The 19,368-nt window shown below is 44.1% G+C and overlaps 1 protein-coding gene across 7 annotated transcripts in view; it reads right to left on the bottom strand.

The window, feature by feature from the left end:
- The window catches only part of SZT2 (SZT2 subunit of KICSTOR complex), an 804,663-nt gene that overhangs the window by 182,578 nt on the left and 602,717 nt on the right, over positions 1–19,368 (bottom strand). For all 7 annotated transcript variants that reach the window (XM_078659317.1, XM_078659363.1, XM_078659315.1 and 4 more), the window contains one exon: positions 1,751–1,881. In XM_078659317.1, the coding sequence (XP_078515443.1) occupies positions 1,751–1,881 (131 nt within the window). The remainder of the gene's footprint in view (positions 1–1,750; positions 1,882–19,368) is intronic.

The raw sequence follows: 19,368 nt of genomic DNA, 5'->3' as shown, positions 1-19,368 counted from the left end.
CTGCAAAAGGTCCTGCATTGATAACATGTCTTGTGTGGATGTAATTCTGGCAAACAGAGGATACAGATCTTGGTATGTTTTCTGCCAAATACTGGGCACTTTGCAAAAAAGGATGGCAAATTGCGAAAAAATAGACATATTTCCGGTGAGAAAACCACTTTAAAAATAGTTCTGATAAAAAAAAGCCAAGTGAAAAATCCTTAAAGAGGCAGAGCTCTACTTCAGGATCCTGTCAGCAAGAGCAGGAAAAAAACCTGAGCATCCTGCCACATGCAGGTCATGATAAGACACTGGGGTTCAAGGTTCCCTTAAAGGAGCAGTATTCTATTCTCATGGTTTCAATACTGCAGCCTTGCCCTATCTTTCCCTATCATTCACTTTAAAATAAAATGAAAATAGTTTGGGAAGGATGTTTTAGAAGGTCACTTTTACTTTCAATGACTTTTAAAGCTGTATGTTTTTATCTTCCATCTGTTAAACTAAGTAAACTAAGTTAATGGAATTGCCAATGTATCCTGTCTTAAGGCTGTAAAGTTTACATTTTTCTCGCATGTACCTCCTGTCCTTTCCAAAGTAGGGTGACGATACTATAAAAAAAAAAAGTAAATTGACTTTCCAGGAAGTGGTCAGACAGATCTATTTCTCATGTGGACTTGCAGGCCCTGCTGGGTTGGCTTGTGCCCAAGCAGAACTAGCAGCTGTTCACCCACAATGGGTGAGAAGCATCTGCTCAGCAGACAGTGCCCATGCGTGTGCAAACTGGGCCAGTCTATTTATATTTTGAAGCCTTAACCAGACAGCTACTTACCTTATGAGGTCAGTGCTATGTCTCCGAATATGAACTTTAAATCGAGGTGGAGTACAAGGATGAGAGTGTGTGCACTGAGCATGGAGGGTTGCTGAACGCAACCTACTAAGGGTGCCTAGGGAGTTTAATTCAGTTCAGTACATTTAGGTCACCAAAGAAGAATGGAAAGTGCACTCGTTGTGAAGTCAGTACAAACAACGTTATGAATTGTTCCAAAGTTGTTTCTTTTTATTCAATAGATCTTTAAAACTGGCACACACGTTTCATTCCCGATTCTTTGCCAGAGGTAACTTCGTCAGGGCTCCTATCTTTTCTGTTGTCAATTACAAATAGAGGTGTGTATATTGCGGAAATCCAATCCAATAAGGCAAAAAATAAACCTCAATAATAGTGTATATGGCAAAGCTTCTCACAACTCAAAAGTCTAACCATTTGCTCAATAAAGCAAAAAGATTTACCTCAATTCCGGTACGATGTACAGTTTTCTCTAAACTCCAAGTAATAGGTGTGAAAGCTTCCTATGTAGTACGGTAGCACTATACATAGCATTCAAAAAAGTCTTTATTCATCAGCCAGCTGTAAATTTGTGGAGGATCGATCTATAGGCTGATAAACGAAAGGCTCTGCGTCGTGCCATTTATTGAATAAAAAGAAACAACTTTGGAACAATTCATAACGTTGTTTGTACTGACTTCACAACGAGTGCACCTTCCATTCTTCTTTGGTGAACTTGGCTACTACTTGACACCCCTGGACGGTGGGTGTGGGAAGAGAATTGCACAACCCTTTGAATTTACAGTACATTTGGCCTGGATGTGCTTGACCTTGGTCTGCCATTTGTTCTTTCCTTGTCAGTACATTTAGGTGTTTGCATCACCAAGTACATATAGCTTCACTGTAGCAGACTCGGGAAAATCTAAAACCCCCACAGACATCCTTTACCTTCTTATCGATGATGTGAATAATTAAGAAGCGCTGGCGTGGCACCATGTCCTTCATGGAGGTGGAAGAATCCAGCACCCTTTCTGCAGAGATCGGCTCCATCGCCTCGAAGCGTTGGAATCCCTTGTGAGCTGTGTGAAAAACAAAAACTTAGCCTTTAAATGAGACTAAAGCACTGTAATGAGACCAAGGAGGAAACAGAGCCTAAGGAGGAGGTGCTACAGCTGGTAGATGAGTGACGCATCTGGATCCATTTCAGTGCCTGACACTGTGCAATGTCATCACAGGGTATGAACAGGTCTGAAATGTGCAACCTGACAGGGCAAGGGCGGGAGCTGCATGAACCGAATGAGTGCGGGGTATACAAGCTATCCTGGCTGAAGACGGCAAAAATATTCTGAACTGGGGTGGGGTGGGGTGGTGAGCAAAATAACGATGGATTAAACACAGATCTGTGACTGGGGGTGAATGTTTTGCCAATTTGCATCACCTTGTGTGTTTTGCTGTTCACCCTATGTGGGAAGGGTATACCCAGACGTGGGTCCCGTGTCACTAAGCCACTGGAGTCAAGCTATGCTGGCTGAAGAAGGCTGATAGCCAGAAACCGGTCCTAGGATGCTTGATTCCGGTCCAGGGAAGACATGGCTTGGCAGTTCGGTCTGGACTGTTTCCATGAGGCACAGGGTCAAGACTAATTTGCATATGGCCACGTCTGAACTGGGGTAGCTTGGTGAGCAAATTAACGATGATTAAACCCAGATCTGTGACTGGGGGTGAATGTTTTGCCAATGTGCAACATTCCGTCCATCACCTTGTGTGTTTTGCAGGGTTTACACAGACATCTGCCGGGTGCGAGCAGAGATTTACTGTATAAAATGATGACCGCAAGGTATAAGAAAACACTTATGATGTGATGCTTAGGGGTTTGGTTCAGCTCATTAGGTTTACAACCTATACATGACTTAGCTTATTGATATAGTTGCATTTGGCCATGGTGTGTAAAAACAGGAAAGTGAAAAGAAGAAGAAAAATAAGCATAATATATATATATATATCTACACTGTGATTTATACAGTGCATACACATCGAGCCAGTCATAGTAAAGGGCCAGAGACAATCCAGGATCTTGTACAGTGGGTCTATCTGCTGGGAACAGCTGCAGTTTCTATATCAGCGTAGGATTGCAGAGTGATGGGGAAAGCTCTGTGCTGAAAGTAATAGTAAAAATAGTACTGGGACCAAATGTAGTGGAGTGTCACTAGTAAAGGTACAAACAAAAGTGGTAACAGTAGTGATGTGCACATTACATGTAGCAGTAGACCTACTTATAGTAGTAACACCAGTGTAAGTAGTAGATCTGGTGGTATTATGATGAGCGGTACTACTTTCCTTACACCACCACTCACTTTTTGTAGTAAAATCTGGAGTACAATTAGGAGTAATAACAGTACTTATAGTATTAGTACAACAGAAATATTGGTAGGAACGACTGTTGTGCTAATACTACTGGTAGTTGCTAACAGTAGTAACAGTAGTGGAATGTGCAGCAGTTCTGTTAGTATCACTGGAAAAGGAAGGAGCAGTGTCACCAGTAAATGAAGCAGGGGATGTAACAGCACACCAAAGAAGACTAGAAACAGCAGTGACCAAGGACTACTTCTAGGGGAGAAAACACACTCTATTGTTTATTATTTTGAATAAAATGCTAAACATAAAAAAGTTACTGAAAAGGGACGATGCATGACTTGATGCGCTCTCTTAAGACTCGATGCAATCAACCAACTAACATCACTGATCCCTGGAGACAAAAGTAGTGAATACGTTTATCAGGACATGCATCTGGACTCTATGAAATAGCACAGGTCCCAAAATACACTTATGATGCAACTGCACAGAGGGGATGATCCCATCCGATGGAACTGCTGGGCTGAAGATGCCAATGATGCAACTGCAAGCCATGGGCAGACAGTGCTGTATGCTCTGCATACTACTTTAGGCTCTCTCAATAGCTTATGCGTGTTCCATCAGGCCCACTGCTTTCAGACTCCGCTGCCACATTCTTCCCACACTGGGGACTAGCTGTGAGACAGTTCTTTAGTGCCACCCTGGAAGCTCGCCGTCACCATTAGTTTAAACAACATAAACATTTCCAAAGACCACCCTAACATAAATTCTGCATATTTAATTCAGAGCTTAGTCCATGTTGCTCATATTCACATTAACACACAGTCTACAAAAGAAAACAACAGACAATTCCAAACACAGATACCATATACCCCATCTTTCTCTATGTGCAGGTTTTTTTTTTAATGTAAGGTAGCAGAGGATAAGGGGAACGTGGATCTGGAATTTCAAAAAGGATGGTTTATCAGGAGTTATGACCATCAACTTCCAAAACAAACGCTTTTCGTTTCAGAAAAAAAAGAAGCAAAATATTTCATTTAAAGCTACACAAGCCAAAAAATATATACTGCCTTTGAAAACAAGGGTTTAACTGAAAATTCAATGGTAGAAAAATAAAGGTACAGCATGACACACCGGAAACAATGCTGAATAAACTCATGTTACAGGTCCAGACTGCACAATGATCAAACTAAATCCTGATTATACGAATAATAGGTCAGGTCAGAGTGTAAAATAAACCAGATACTGCAGAGAGAACACAATTAAACACTATACAGCTATATATGTGCAGTGTTGTAATAGTCCAAGGTAAATAAAGAGAACTCCAAGCAGTTAAATGAATAGTATTTATTCCTGAGCGGTAAAGAATAGATGCAGCTGGAAGGAAGGTTCATCCAAAGAATGAATCCCAACTCCAGTTACAGTACACACAGTAGAACATTCATTTGTAAGACAACATTCCACAATACATAGAAAGAATTCCATTTAAAGGAACATGCAATCACTACACATCCCCATTCTTTAATAAGAAAAACAATTAATAAAAACAATATATACAACAAATGTTAAATAACGAACCTTCAAAGAAACAGGAACTTGTGAACCATCCTGAGCTTCAGAATCTTCACCCACAACACCATCTCCCTTTTCAAATTGAGAGAGAGAAAAAACACCCAACCACCCATAATCCCTTTCCAAATCACTACAGAGATTCCCTTCTAAACCAGTCTCGCCTGCTAACGCAAACCGACTCATATGATGAATCGTGCCAACATCCAATTGGATCGTATTAACACGCACCATGTGTCCAACACTGATATTTACTTCCCTAGTGCCATGTTTCCTATCACAATAATTTTTATTTCTACCTAGTGACCTCAAAATAGATTGCTGAACTTAGTCAGCATTGCAATTCACTGGCTACAAAACTCAAAGTACTGTAAGTCTTGCTGTCCAAAAATGTCAGGACTGACTTCACCTATAAAGGAGTCTAAACCTTCACAAACCTGTTTACAGTGTAGCCCCAACGAAATGTGTAGAACTATCAGAGCTGTTGTGTAAACTGTGTTTGTGTCCTCACCATCCTCCTTTTTGAAATGAGACATAAACTCTTTTAAAATTAGCAGTATCTTACTTTTCCACAAAGAAGTACCCTTCTAGAACAACTCTATACTATTTACTCTTCCAACATACAATCTCACCTGGGATAGTGCAAAACAGTAAATTCTCGTCCAAAACCTGTACTAGTTACGAAACTCACCATCAAATCTGATTTGAACCGGACACCATAGTTCGTCAAACTAAAAACCGGAAAACCCTCCCTAAAAAAAACCCACATCTCTAAGAAACTAAATACACACTATGCATCCAACTTATTTACGATCTTCACTTCAAACCATCCTGAAAATAAGTCCACGAACACTACAATGTACCTAATCACACCGTCCAATTCCATCCTGAGTCTGGCAAACTAGTACAATCTAACAAAGATGGCGGTGGAATAAGCATTTTCTGTGCTTAGTCCGAAATTCCACACCAAAAACCAATATGAACGAGTCTATCTATGCTTACATCAATACATTTTAATACGTCTTTTGGTCCAAAAGATTCCCGGATGACCAAGTTTAACATTCTTACACCATCCCTGAATAACCCTACCTTAATAAATCTACTAGAAATTGCACACAACATATCATCTTCTTTATATTCCTCTTGCCACATAAGCTTCAGACAGAGAATTTCCAAATACTGCAGCAACACTCCACACAGGTCTAGGGAAATTTCTTTAAGCAATAAGGAATGCCTACTGAGATGCCTGGAACACACTGTACATTATAAATTAAATCTGTGAGTCATATAGACATCCTGGCTACTCTACCTGATGCTGTGGATAAATCTTCTATAGCTAGTATTCTAAGTAACGTTTTGTGGTCTGACCTTAAAAAAAAAAACATTTCCTGCCCCAAATGAGTGCATAAGTCGTTCGTCTTAAGAAAGTTACATTTTCCCTGAACGCTTACAATTGTTGCTTTGAACACCCAAGAAATTTGATTCTGAGAATGGACAAAACTTCCCTTAAAGTGGCATTCTGCTGAATCTTATCCTTGCCCATAATCAGAATATTGCTTTGGAAGATAACAACCTCTGAAAAGTTCGACATCAACCTCTGAAACAGTGCAGAAGCTGATGCCCAGTGACTTTTGGTCTTTCCACCCTAATACGGGTGGACCATTATTTGCAACATATAATTTTCCCATAGCATGCTTTCCTTTAAAACGAAACATGAGGGTTCTAAACCCTAGCATATCAATGTTCCCGCCTGTAAAACTTTCGGCAGTAACATCATTGGATTCTAACTACCATCCTATTTTGTCCACAAAATGACTTTTCCACATCTCTTGTGGCACTACAGTGAATAGTGAACCCGAATCTGCTGCCAATTGTACTGTAATTCCACCCAAGGAAATATCACAAAAAGGATTAAAAGATGAGTCATTAGAGGTATTTACAACAACTTTTTTTTTCCGTACTAAATTTCCTTGAACAACAATATTGTCCAAATTTGATGAAGAAGAATCACCCTCATGTTGGACATACAACACTTTTTTTTTTTAACACATTCTTGTTCTTCCTGTTGCACACTCGCGAAAAGAGTCCCATCAATCCGCACTCCCAGCACTTGGCAGATCTGGCAGGGCATTTTACAACGAGAACAGCATTTGAATAACCACCACATCCAAAACAAACTAAGTTGCTACACACCTTTTGCTCAATACCCTTAAATTTCCATTTAACATGGAAATCAATTTTTACTTTCTCAAACTTGTAGGTTTCAAGATTCTTATACCCTCTTACTTCTTCTACTACCTTCCCCACAGTTCCTTTTGACACCCTGTTACCCTGCGATGACGTAGCTTCAGCACAATGATCAGACATTCCTGTCTCGACCCTTAACTTGTCCCGCAAGGATTTGTTATTGGTATACCTTACTACCAGGTCAAGGATTAGATCATTATGTAATTGAACAAATTCACAATTCCTCGTTAACCTTTCCAGAACTGAAATAAATTCCTTCCGAAATTCAGCAATAGCTACTGAGGAAGAAAAAAAAACACGCAAATCTAATAATGCATTTTTAAAAACATCCAAATCTCCTACTGTTCTTTCATGTGTATGCATTTTTTCAAAAATGCGCAAACCCTCTGGACCAAATGAATATAACAGCATTCGTTTCTTCTTTTCAGGAGAGAATGTACCGTTGACATCCTCTAAGTTAGCAATGACATTAAAGAAAAATGCATTCCAATCCACCCAGGAAACAACAGGTTCTCCACAAAATGACCAAATTTCTCTAGGTGAATTGATTTGTAAAATCAATGGATATTTGTCACTGGTTGCAACTGTTTTTGATGCGCTCGCTGTCAGTGACATAATTGAATGCATAAAAGAAAACAAACACCTGAAACAAAATTGGTTAGTTATCGGAAACGACCCCCTCTTGAATTATATCTTTGTGAAAAAGAAATACCTAACACAATAACTAGTTAGTTATTTGAAACAACCACTTCATGAATGATGTCTTCGTGAAAAAGGAAATACCTAACACAATAACTAGTTAGTTATTTGAAACAACCACTTCATGAACATTGAATATTGAATGAACCACCTGATGTCTTCATGTAAAGAAATACCAAAAAGACAGTTTGTTAGTTATAGTACTCGTTGAAAGCAACCACTTCGTGAATAACGTCTTACAACATGTAAAATATTGTACTTATAGAATAATGAATACGACCACTTCGTGAATTATATCGCAATCACTTCATGAATAACGGCAGTTTGAGATGCACCAGGTTAAAAAAATATTCTTTTAAGTAAACCTGCAAAATAAATTGGGTTAGTGAAAAAGAAATCATATATGATGAATAGAAACTCCAAATCGTGAAATAACCTCGTGAAAAGGTGTCCTCCAGTACTGTTCTAGACTTCCAGCTGCATTAAAATAGTAGAAAATCCTTGTGAGTTACACCGCTACACAATAAAAGTACCGCTAAGATTCCTTTCCGAAAATTGCCTCTTCTCTTATATCCACAACGCAAGTGGTTGCCAAAGAAACCCGAAACAACACTTTCTCAAAATGGCCGTCACACACTAGGCTGATGCGTGATGACGCTATCACGCTGGATGGCGTGATGCGTGATGATGCTATCACGCTAGGTGGCGTGCGTCCTAACGCGTCGTGATGACGTGGTGATTCCTAGATGGAGATGAGATGCTGTGCACCGCTCCCTCGAGAACCACGTCAGAGACGTTCCAAAGCAGGACGTTATTGCCAGGGATCCGTTGCAGCGCCGAATTCAAAGATAAACAGCAGGTAGAAACCTCACTGTTTGAAGTTGAGAAAGTACAAAAAAAAAAAAACGCCATCCAAACCGGATAATTTCCTTTCACAAGCCTCTTCCCAAATGAGTACCCTGTACTGTCGAGTTGAGCCAGTTAATCATTGGGTTCCCTTCAGCTGCTCACAGTCGCGCTGTTTAACTTTAGCTGAATACAACTGTCAAAGTACAGAGCTTGTCGAAGATTAATTACTGTAATCCTTCATGCTTAACTGCTCTGTGAAAATCACACAGATGTGCCCAAAATTACATAGGCAAACTTTGACTCTCCGCTTTAAATAACACAGTCACACACCAAATGTACTCACGAGCGGAATCTGGTTAACCTTCCCAATGGCACCACGGTGTTAACAGCTTGTACACATGTGACTGAGGATGTCAATGACACGGTTTCTTTCAGGATAGGAGAAATCCAATTAGTCACTTAACTCCTTAAAGTCGCGATGAACTGTAGAATTAGGAATCTGGTTCTTTTTCTTTCAAAGACCATCCATGTCGCCAAAATTGTTGTAATAGTCCAAGGTAAATAAAGAGAACTCCAAGCAGTTAAATGAATAGTATTTATTCCTGAGCGGTAAAGAATAGATGCAGCTGGAAGGAAGGTTCATCCAAAGAATGAATCCCAACTCCAGTTACAGTACACACAGTAGACCATTCATTTTTAAGACAACATTCCACAATACATAGAAAGAATTCCATTTAAAGGAACATGCAATCACTACATGCAGCTACACTCAGTTATCAAAATCTAGAAATTGCATCAAAAAATGTTCAAAAATGTGAAAATATGAAAAGGAGTGCATTTCAACAGAAAGAGGCGGCTTAACTGCAGAACTGTATTGATCAATTTCTTACCCCTCAAACTGACAGAAAGATTTGGAGAGTGTACTCACCGCCACTTCACAGGAGCACAAAAGAGCAATTTACTTATCTACAGTAACACTCTTTCTGGTGGATGCTACGATAAACCACAGACTCCCCACCTTTAGAATATTCCCCAGGCGCGAGATTGGATCTGGAAACTTTTATAGAAGTACTCCAGTGTGTTGCTAGGTAGCGCTGTGTGGCTCCACACTGGCTTCTCTTCCTCCCCAGAAGAGGTGGAGCAGAGCTGTATATGAGCTCCACCCCTGCGTGCCAACATCCGTTTCTTGCTTGGCTCTTTCCATGTCGTTGGACGCAAATAACAAAACAATTGATGGCACCAGTGTACAGATCTCTAATTTAGGACCTTTTTAGTTTGCAAAAAAAAAAACACCCCACAGAAATTTAAGGTGGGAGGGCAATGAGGAATCTGCAGTTATATAGAGTATCCACCCAGAAAGAGAATTATCAAATGTAAGGAACATACAGCCAGATTCATCATTGAAAATTGCGCTCGCAAAGGGCCAGATTCTGAGAATCTGGCCCTTTGCGAGCGCAATTTTTGCATTTGGGATTCATCATCCCAAATGCAAAAATCGCTAATAGCAAATTCGCAAAATTGCGATGAATTGCATTTAAGGAATCTCTATTTGAGATTCCTTAAATGCAATTCGTGAAACATTTAAAAATAGCGAATTTGCAATTTTGGGCCGCTATTTACCGCGAAGTCAAACCTCGTGGTAAATAGCGGAAACTTAGAAAAATGCACTTAAGTGCATTTTTCTAAGTGGTATGTTACACAAACACATGTCCTTGGGACATGTGTGTGCGTAACACCAGCGTCCAATGTCATATCAGGGGTGCAACAGGGTGTCCTTTGGACACCCCTGCAGCCTTGAAATCGCATCCTTATTTGCGATTAGCAAATTGCTAATCGCAAATAAGGATTGACTCCCCATTCATTCCGATGGGCCTTAGGGCCCATAGGAATGAATGGGGAGTTATTCCTTATTTGCGATTAGCAATTTGCTAATCGCAAATAAGGAGGCTGTAGGAATCGCAATTTATTTTGCGATTTCTACATGAATCCCGATTTGCAAGTCCTTAATAGCGATTCCTTAATAATCGCTATTAAGGACTCGCAAATCGGGACATTGATGAATCTGGGGGTTACTTCTCTAATTGATACTTCTAACTAAAGATTCCTCACCTTTAGAGTAAATATCTAAGCAGTACCTTCTGAAGGTGGAGGGTCTAAGGAGTGGGCTCAGACCTAAAAGTCTTGCAAGACCGAAAGGGTGAAATGCCTTTCGTATCAGACCTGGTTGTCGAGATGTGCTACATTCCCCAGCTGGGTAAACACAGATACACTCTTAATGCCTGTGTATGCCCGAGATGTTTATCTTTTCTTTTTTTAATGGGGTGTTCCCCCCCACCCCATGGTCCATCTTCCTTTGGGCAATTCGCAACCACAAACTGCTTCTCTTCGTCCTGAAGAACCACACAAAAAGCTGATCAACCACCTGATGGTCCTTGGTACGAGCAATGTACAAGCTTCAAGCTCCTTTGAGGTCTAAACAATGGAGCTTCTCCTCCTCTTTCGAGGCATGAGACAGGGCAAAGAATGCCGGGAGAGAGATGGTTTGTCCAATGTAGAAAGAAGTCAAGACTTTAGGCAAGATGGCCTGCGGAGTCCTCAGCACTAGCTTGTCTGGAAAAAAAATGGCGTAGGGCAGTTGAACTGATAGAGCCTGGAGTTCACTAATGCAACAAGCTGAAGTGATCTCAATGAGGAAGACAGTCTTTAAGGTGCAATGAAAAGCTGTGTATCAGTTTGGAGAGAGTACGCACGAGAAAGGTCTGAGTCAAGTTATGGTCCCACTGTGGCATCAGAAACGGTTTTGGAGGAAACGTGTGTCAAACCTTTAATAAACTGCATCATAACAGGTTATTTAAATAAGAACAGTTAGTTCTGCAAACATAGAAAGTCTGAAATGGCTGACATATAACCTTCAATAGTGCTCCCTGCAATGCCTTGCTGGGCCAAAGACAAACCAAACGTTAAAATATCCTGCAGTTTTGTTTATAAAAGGTATGTCTTGCAAACTTCACATCTGGCCACAAATTTGTCCCAGCGCCCAGTGTAAATCGACTTCATAGATGGATGCCTGGCATCAAAGGTGGTACAAAAGGGGGTGGTGATGGACGGAGCATCTGAGCCAATCAAACACTCACACCCAGTCAACAGATCTGGGTTTAATCCATCACCGTTCTTTAGCCCACTCTGCCACCCAAGTTCAGACATGGCCATATGCAAATCAGTCTGACCCTGTGCCTCATGGGAACAGTCCAGCCCGAACTGCCAACCCATGCCTTCCCTGGACCGGAAACAAGCTTCCGAGGGCCGGTTTCTGGCATTTCAGCCGTCTTCAGCCCAGCATGCTTGAATCCAGTGGCAAAGTGAGCAAGGGACTCACGTCTGAGCATACCCTGCCAACTTATGGCGAACAAAGTGGTACAAAAGGGGGTGGTGATGGACGGAGCTTCTGAACCAATCAAACACTCACACCCAGTAAACAGATTTGGGTTTAATCCATCACCATTCTTTAGCCCACTCTGCCACCCAAGTTCAAACATGGCCATATGCAAATCAGTCTGACCTTGTGCATCATGGGAACAGTCCAGCCCGAACTGCCAAGCCATGCCTTCCCTGGACCGGAAACAAGCTTCCGAGGACCGGTTACTGGCATTTCAGCCATCTTCAGCCTGGCTTGCTTGAATCCAGTGGCAAAGTGAGCAAGGGACTCACGTCTGAGCATACCCTGCCAACTTTTGGCGAACAAAGTGGTACAAAAGGGTGTCTCTTTTGATAGAGAGTGGCGGGATAGAGCAGTCCAGCTTTGCTTTCTTATGTTTTGGCTTGGATTTCAACTTACCCGAGTACTTTGACCGTGAGGAAGCCTTTTTTGGGAGAATGGGACTTAAACCTGGGCCATGATTTCTTGTGGTCGGCAACATACGGCTTCGATTCACGGTCCCGGATCACCTTTGGGTTCACAAGGGTACTGTAATATTAGTCATCAACAACAGACACAGGTAGTTAGGAGGTCGAGTAGATATTTATTACAGCTTAAGTAGTAAGGGGAAAGGCAGCGACCTCAGCCACAGCAACAGCCACAACAGGTGGCAGCTTCACTCTGTCCCCACGGCGCTCGCCTTGGAACGCTGGTCGCGGTGACATTCTAAGTGATGTCACCGCGGGCAGCTCCATTACATGCAGAGCTGCTGGGGGGGGGGGTGGGGTGGGGGGGGGAGGAGTGGAAGATACCACACATCCCCCTTCCCTGCGGAATGAGGCATCAGAATTGAACATCAGAAACCAATAGTACAACAGAAAATTACATCATCACATACTGTTCCAAATGTCTGGGTGGTCTGGTCACTCTCCAGCTAGTCCTTCCACCCGGGTGGGGGACCGGCCACAGTTCCCTGGGAGGGGGACCCATGCTCCCCTCGGAATTGCCTTCACGCCCTCTTTCTCTACAGGAATCCTGCCCGGGGGGGTGATATCTCACTACTCTTCCCAGGTTCCAGATCTTTCCTTCCTGGGTCTTGACGGCATTCCTAAACAATTTAGTGATCTTGGTGGGCCTACTGTATTTAGACCAACTTGCCCTGCCACTTGCCCTGCCAGTAGGTGTCCTGATCTTACTGTAATCCCCTACTTTGAACCCCGCCTCCTGTGTAGAGTGGAGCCTGTCGAACCTTTCTTTCCTCCCAACCATAGCTTCTTCCTGTCTCACTAATCCCTTCGCTTCTTTGGAGTGGTCCGACCATCCCATATGCCACCCCATCCAACCTGGCGATAGTTTGGTGTTGGGTATTCTTGCTCGGAGCAACTCAAAAGAGGTGACTCCCGTCGTTTGGTGCGGGGTAAACCTGTACGCTTCTATCCGCCTCCATACTTCTTCCTTCCAGTTCATGCCGCTGGTCTTGGCTAACTGAATGCTCTCTTTGAGGGTCTTGTTAAAGCGCTCGACCATGCCATTGGTCTCAGGGTGATACAGAGCACAACGCTTGTGTGTGATTCCCCTCTCCTCAAGGAAGTCTTCCATCTCTTTCGAACACAGTTGCACCCCATTGTCCGTGAGTAGACTGCTGGGTAATCCTTCTCTAATGAACAAATCTTGAAGGAACTCAATGACGGCCTTAGTTGTGATTCCACCCACCAACTTCACTTCCGGCCACCTGGAGTACAGATCCATGAGCACCAGAATGTACGGCGTGCGCACTTCTCCCGTCAATGGGCCAACGATGTCCATCGCCAACTCTTCCCAAGGTCCTGATGGTGGTGGCCTGCACACCATTGGAGGCGTCAGTTGTCTCAGCACTTTATCGCTGATGCTACACGGAATACAGTCTCTTACTTTCCTTTCAATTGCAAGGTCCATGTTCGGCCACCAGTAGTCTTCTCTCAATCTTGGTTTGGTCTTGGTGATGCCCAGGTGGCCATCGTGAGCCATATCTACCAGATTTTCTCTCACTGCCGCGGGAGGTACCAACCTCGTCCCCCTGAACAGACATTCGTCGACTACGGACAGCTCATCTTTGACAATCCAGAATGGCCGTAGAGCATCAACCCATTTATCTTCAGGTTTCCATCTGTCTTTCACTCTTCTGCACACCTCATCCAAGACTTCGTCTTTCTTTAGTGCACTTTTCCATGTTTCTTCACCTATTGCTCTCTGGATAGCGCACACGTTTTCCATTTGATGGTCTTCAATTTCATCTTCCACCTTGACATGCGTTTCGTTCACATCATTTTCTTTCACCAACCGCGACTGACAGTCTGCTGGAAAATTACGTGTTCCAGGGACGTACTCAACACAGAATGTGTATTCCTGGAGGCCAACAACCCAACGCCTGATCCTGCTAGAGATCGCATCCAGGCCCTTCTTACCGAAGACCTCCACCAATGGCTTGTGGTCAGTACGAAGAATGAACTTTGTGCCCCACAGGAAATCCCTGAATTTGCCCAAAGCCCAGAATACTGCCAAGGCTTCTTATTCGATCACGGAGTAATTGCTCTCTGACTTCTGTAGGGATCTTGAGGCGAAAGCTATCGTTTCTTCTCCGTCTTTGCTTACTTGTGTGAGGACCGCCCCAAGCCCTTTGCGCTTGTGTCGGTGGTGACTACAGTCGCACGATTGGGTATGAAAGACTTTAGGCTGGGTGCTTCTGCAAGTGCATTCCTCACGTCTTCAAACTCTCTTTGACACTCCTGACTCCAGCTGAACACTGTCCTTTTTCAACAACAGCCGGATGGCATACGTCCTTCCTGCAAAGTTCCGTATGAATTTGCTGTAGAACTCCAGCATTCCCATAAAAGACTTGATTTCGTCCTTGCTCTTCGGGGGCACCAAATTCACAATGGTGTTCTGGAGCTCTGCTTTCGGACGGATTCCTTCCTCTGTTACCTTGTGTCCCAAGAAATTCAGTTCCCTGCAGCCAAACACGCACTTTTCTCTTCTCACAGTTAGTCCTTGCGACCTAAACCTGGCCAGCACTTGTCTCAGCCTCTTGTCATGTTCCTCATGGTCTTTAGCAAATACTAGCACATCGTCCTGGTAGCATACGACGCCAGGAATCTCTCTCAAGATGTTCCCCATGATCCTCTGGAACACGGCTGCCGCTGAAACCAGACTGAAAGGCATCCTCTTGAACTTGTATGCGCCCATGGGCGTCACAAACGCTGTGAGTTCTTGCGACTCTTCATGCAGCTTGATCTGAAAATAAGCTGTAGTAAGGTCAAGTGTGGAGAATACTCTTGCGCCCTCTAGCATGCTCATCATCTGGGTGATGTTGGACAGTGGGAAACGGTCGACCACGACCTCTTTGTTCAAAGCCCTAAGATCAATGCACAGCCGAACCGACCCATCCTTTTTCTGGGTGGCCACGATTAGTGCCAGCCATTCTGTCGCTTCCACCGGTTCGATGACTCCTGCTTTGCACAGTTTTTTGAGTTCAGTCTTCACCGCTTCTTGGATGGCAATGGGTAGCTTCCTTACCTTGGCTACTACAGGCTTCGCGTTTTCTTTCAGTTTGATCCTGTGGCAGTAATTCTTCAAACAACCAAGCTCTTCACTAAATACCTCTTTTAACTCTGTCACTAAATCTTCCTTTGGCTCTTTCACTTCTTGTATTAAGATTTGGGGATTGCTATTTGGATTTAGATATACCCCCAACTCCTTCTGTGCCTGCCAACCCAAGATGTTATCACCGACAGTAGACACATAAACCTTAGACACTGTTGTCCTGTCCTTGTATTCAATTTTGTCCCAGAAGTTACCTTTCATAGAGATGGGGCGACCAGCATACCCCCCGGGCCTTACATCCATCCTCCTCAAGCTTATCCTCCCCTTGGACACCCGTGAAAATTCCTTTGCACTGATGATTGTTATTCTTGAACAGGAATCAAACAATGCCTTCAATTCAGTACCCTTTACTTTTATTGTGTCTTTAGGGCTGCAGACCTGACCTTCACCAACTTGCACAACTATTTCATCACATAAAGTGTCTTTGAGACTGCAGATCTGACCTTCACCTACTTGCACAACTATTTCGTCACATACTGTGTTTGTCCTGTCCTTACTCTTTCTACTGAATCCCTGTCCACTTTTGCAGTACTGCCTGAAATGACCTTTCTTTCCGCACTTGTTGCATGTGAACTTGAGGGCAGGGCACTCCGTGTCATTGGCCATGTGCCCTTGCCTACCACATCTATAACAGGTACCCTTGAATGACCATCCCATTTTGTTCTCTTTCTGCTCGTTCCCCACTATTTTATGACCCTTGATCACAGACACAGCCTCACATTCAGTCACAACTTCGCTTACTTTAGGTTTGTCTTTGCTTCTTTTCTCACCACTGTCCTGTTTGATTTCACTGACACACTGCAGCATGTGTTCTACCTGGTTGGCCACTATTAAGACCTCCCTCAGGGGTGGGTCATCTTTCAGCCACAACTCCTCACGTACTCGTTCCATCCTACAAGCTAGCACAAACTGGTCCCTGATCCTCTCCTCACTTGCGCCACCAAACTTGCATGTAGCAGCTAGTTTCCTTAAATCAGACACAAAATCTTTAATGGATTTCCCTTCCTTCTGTACTCTTTTCCCAAAATGGTATCTCTCCATTATGGTGCTAGTCTTAGGGAGATAGTGCACATCTAATTTCTTAAAGCTTATCTCCAGCTCATTCAGACCCCTTGCTTCCTGCGCCCCTAGATCTGGGAGGTGATCTAAAACTTCTTCCCCCTCTGCTCCTAAGTAATATGACAATAATGCTACCTTCCTTTCTAACCCAAGATTTGGGCCACACACAGTAGCATAATTAAAAAACACTTTTTTCCACTTTTTCCATTGAATTGCAGGTTCCCCAGGGTTAGTCAGGAAGAAGGGTGGAGGTGTTACACTCTGCATGGTTACAGTGTCCCTGGGAGCCCTGCTAAGAGTCAGTAGGGAATGTTCACTTCAGGGTTTAGAGGGGTATGAGAAAACGTAAAATGACCCGTATACAGAAGTAAAGTGTTATACATGCACAGATCACGAAGGGATTTCCAAACGGAATCTACTAATACTGCAACCTTAAAGATGATATGGACAAAAAACGTTTTAAACCACTGGGTGGCACTTTGGCGCCAAAGTCAGTTCACACAGAGGTGAATTTCACACTTGAATAACTGCCCTGTTATTCATGCACAGGACAGCACCAGTCTGAAGAGGCCAACCCACTTTGTTTCTCTTCCTCACAAAAAAAAAACGGCAGGGCTGGTCCAACAAAGTCTATTTCCCCGTTGAGCAGATGACGGAGCAATCGCAGGGGAAACACAAATAAGTCCACAGGTTTCACGAGGATTGAGGTTCTTACTGCCGTTGCGATACCAAAAGTATGATGTCTGAGCTCACATTAGTTCCAGGATCTACGACGCACGTCTCTGTCACACCACCAGTCACCTCGATGATAGCATACCCAGTCAGAGCGCTATACCTGAACAAGAGCCCGTGTCTCCACGCGCTGACGTGATCGAGCTCGTGTCAATCGCCCAACAGATGGTCCAGCTGCGACTCACTGCGGGTCTCAAGCCACGCCGCCACGCGCCGCCAGCAACTCCAACAACTGTTTAAACGTGTTGCTCTACTTGCGCCCCGTAGACACTTCAGGCATTCCACGCCGCCTCCTCTTGTCCGATGGTCACAGCTGGTGCTCTTTCACAGAGAGCACGACTCACTGCCGCTTCTCTTCACCGCCGCTCCTCGACTCTTCCGTGACATCCGCCACCAATTCACACTCTGTCCGCTCTTCACACGTAGATAAAAGCACAGGGCGCCTGCACATGGCTGACACTCCACTTCGTTACGTTTCTTCCCTTATCTTGTGCCAACAGCTGATTCCTTTCACACCTTTAACTTCCAGCTGATGTCGACACCCCGCCGCTCCTTACCGCAAGTCTATCGCAGCACTTCAGTCTGCCTCAGGAGTGTCATGAATTACTCTTCGCATGCTTCACAGCGCTTCTTGACCCCGCAAGCGTGTTGAGGTCGCTGTCCCCGGTTGACCCTCGTCGCCAGTGTAATAATAGTCATCAACAACAGACACGGGTAGTTAGGAGGTCGAGTAGATATTTATTACAGCTTAAGTAGTAAGGGGAAAGGCAGAGACCTCAGCCACAGCAACAGCCACAACAGGTGGCAGCTTCACTCTGTCCCCACGGCGCTCGCCTTGGAACACTGATCGCGGTGACATTCTAAGTGATGTCACCGCAAGCAGCTCCATTACATGCAGAGCTGCTGGGGGGGGAAAGGAGGGGAAGATACCACAGGTACCCAATTGGAATCGTGCCCCAAGTCCAAACAGAAAAGACACCTTTCCTGGTCCGTGACCAACGTCTGTTACCTATAGTGTCTACATTATTTGAAACCTGTCATTTTAGGAGGGAACATTGATCGATCAGTTGCACACTGAATTTAGTTTTCGGTGAGTCGTTGAAGAGGAGCTCGGGATCTGTGCTCGATTGGACAGAAATATACTGACACCCGAGTGGAGGTCCCCTACTGCTACGACAGAACATCCTACCAAAGGGGCAGCCTGATCGGAGGACCGATGGCCATGCTCAAGAGCTTAGGATACCAAACTCTTCAAGCCCTATCTGGAACCACAGCGTTAACTTGGGCCCAGTTGATCATCTTGAGACTCTGGGCAGGAGTGGTATGGGCGGAAAAACATACAGGGGGCCTGAGCTCCACTCAAGACAAAAAGAGTCTCTGAGCGAGAGCAGCCTTGGAAACTCCAGCACGCAGAACTCCTGACATTGCGCATTTTCGCTGATTGTGAACAAATCTAACCAAGGCTCTACTCACTGCTAAATGAGACCTTGCACCACCTCTTGATGGAGATGCCATTTATAATCTGCAAAGCATCTGGGACTAAGTTTGTCAGCCTTGGGGTTCAGAGATGCACGGCGTCTTGACAAACGGTCCATGACCCCACCCTATTTGTTGCAGTATCACATGCTGGTGGTGCTGTCCGTGAACACCAGTGCAAGCCTCACCTTGATGGATGGTAAAAAGGCTTTTAATGCCAAGCGGATCGCCTGGAGCTCCAGAAGGGTGATGCAGAGGTCGGATTCTGCCGGGGACCAGAGGCCTCTGATCTCCAACTCTACCAGATGGCCACCCCGTCTTAGGAGTGACGCATCTATCACCACTGTCAGATCTAGATGGGGAAGTGAGAGGAGTCAGCTGCTGACCCAATCATGGTTTGTTAAGCACCACTGCAGACCTTGTGCAGTTCCATCTGAGATCTGGACCATGTGGAGAGAATGCCCGAATGCTGTGCCCATTGGAACTTTGGGTCCCACTTCAGAGCCTGCATATGCGAACGGGCAAGAGG

The sequence above is a fragment of the Lissotriton helveticus genome, chromosome 1_1, assembly GCF_964261635.1.
Source record: "Lissotriton helveticus chromosome 1_1, aLisHel1.1, whole genome shotgun sequence".
Classification (NCBI taxonomy): Eukaryota; Metazoa; Chordata; class Amphibia; order Caudata; family Salamandridae; genus Lissotriton; species Lissotriton helveticus.
The sequence above is the reverse complement of the archived record's forward strand: the minus strand, read 5'-3'. Positions and strand labels throughout refer to the sequence as shown.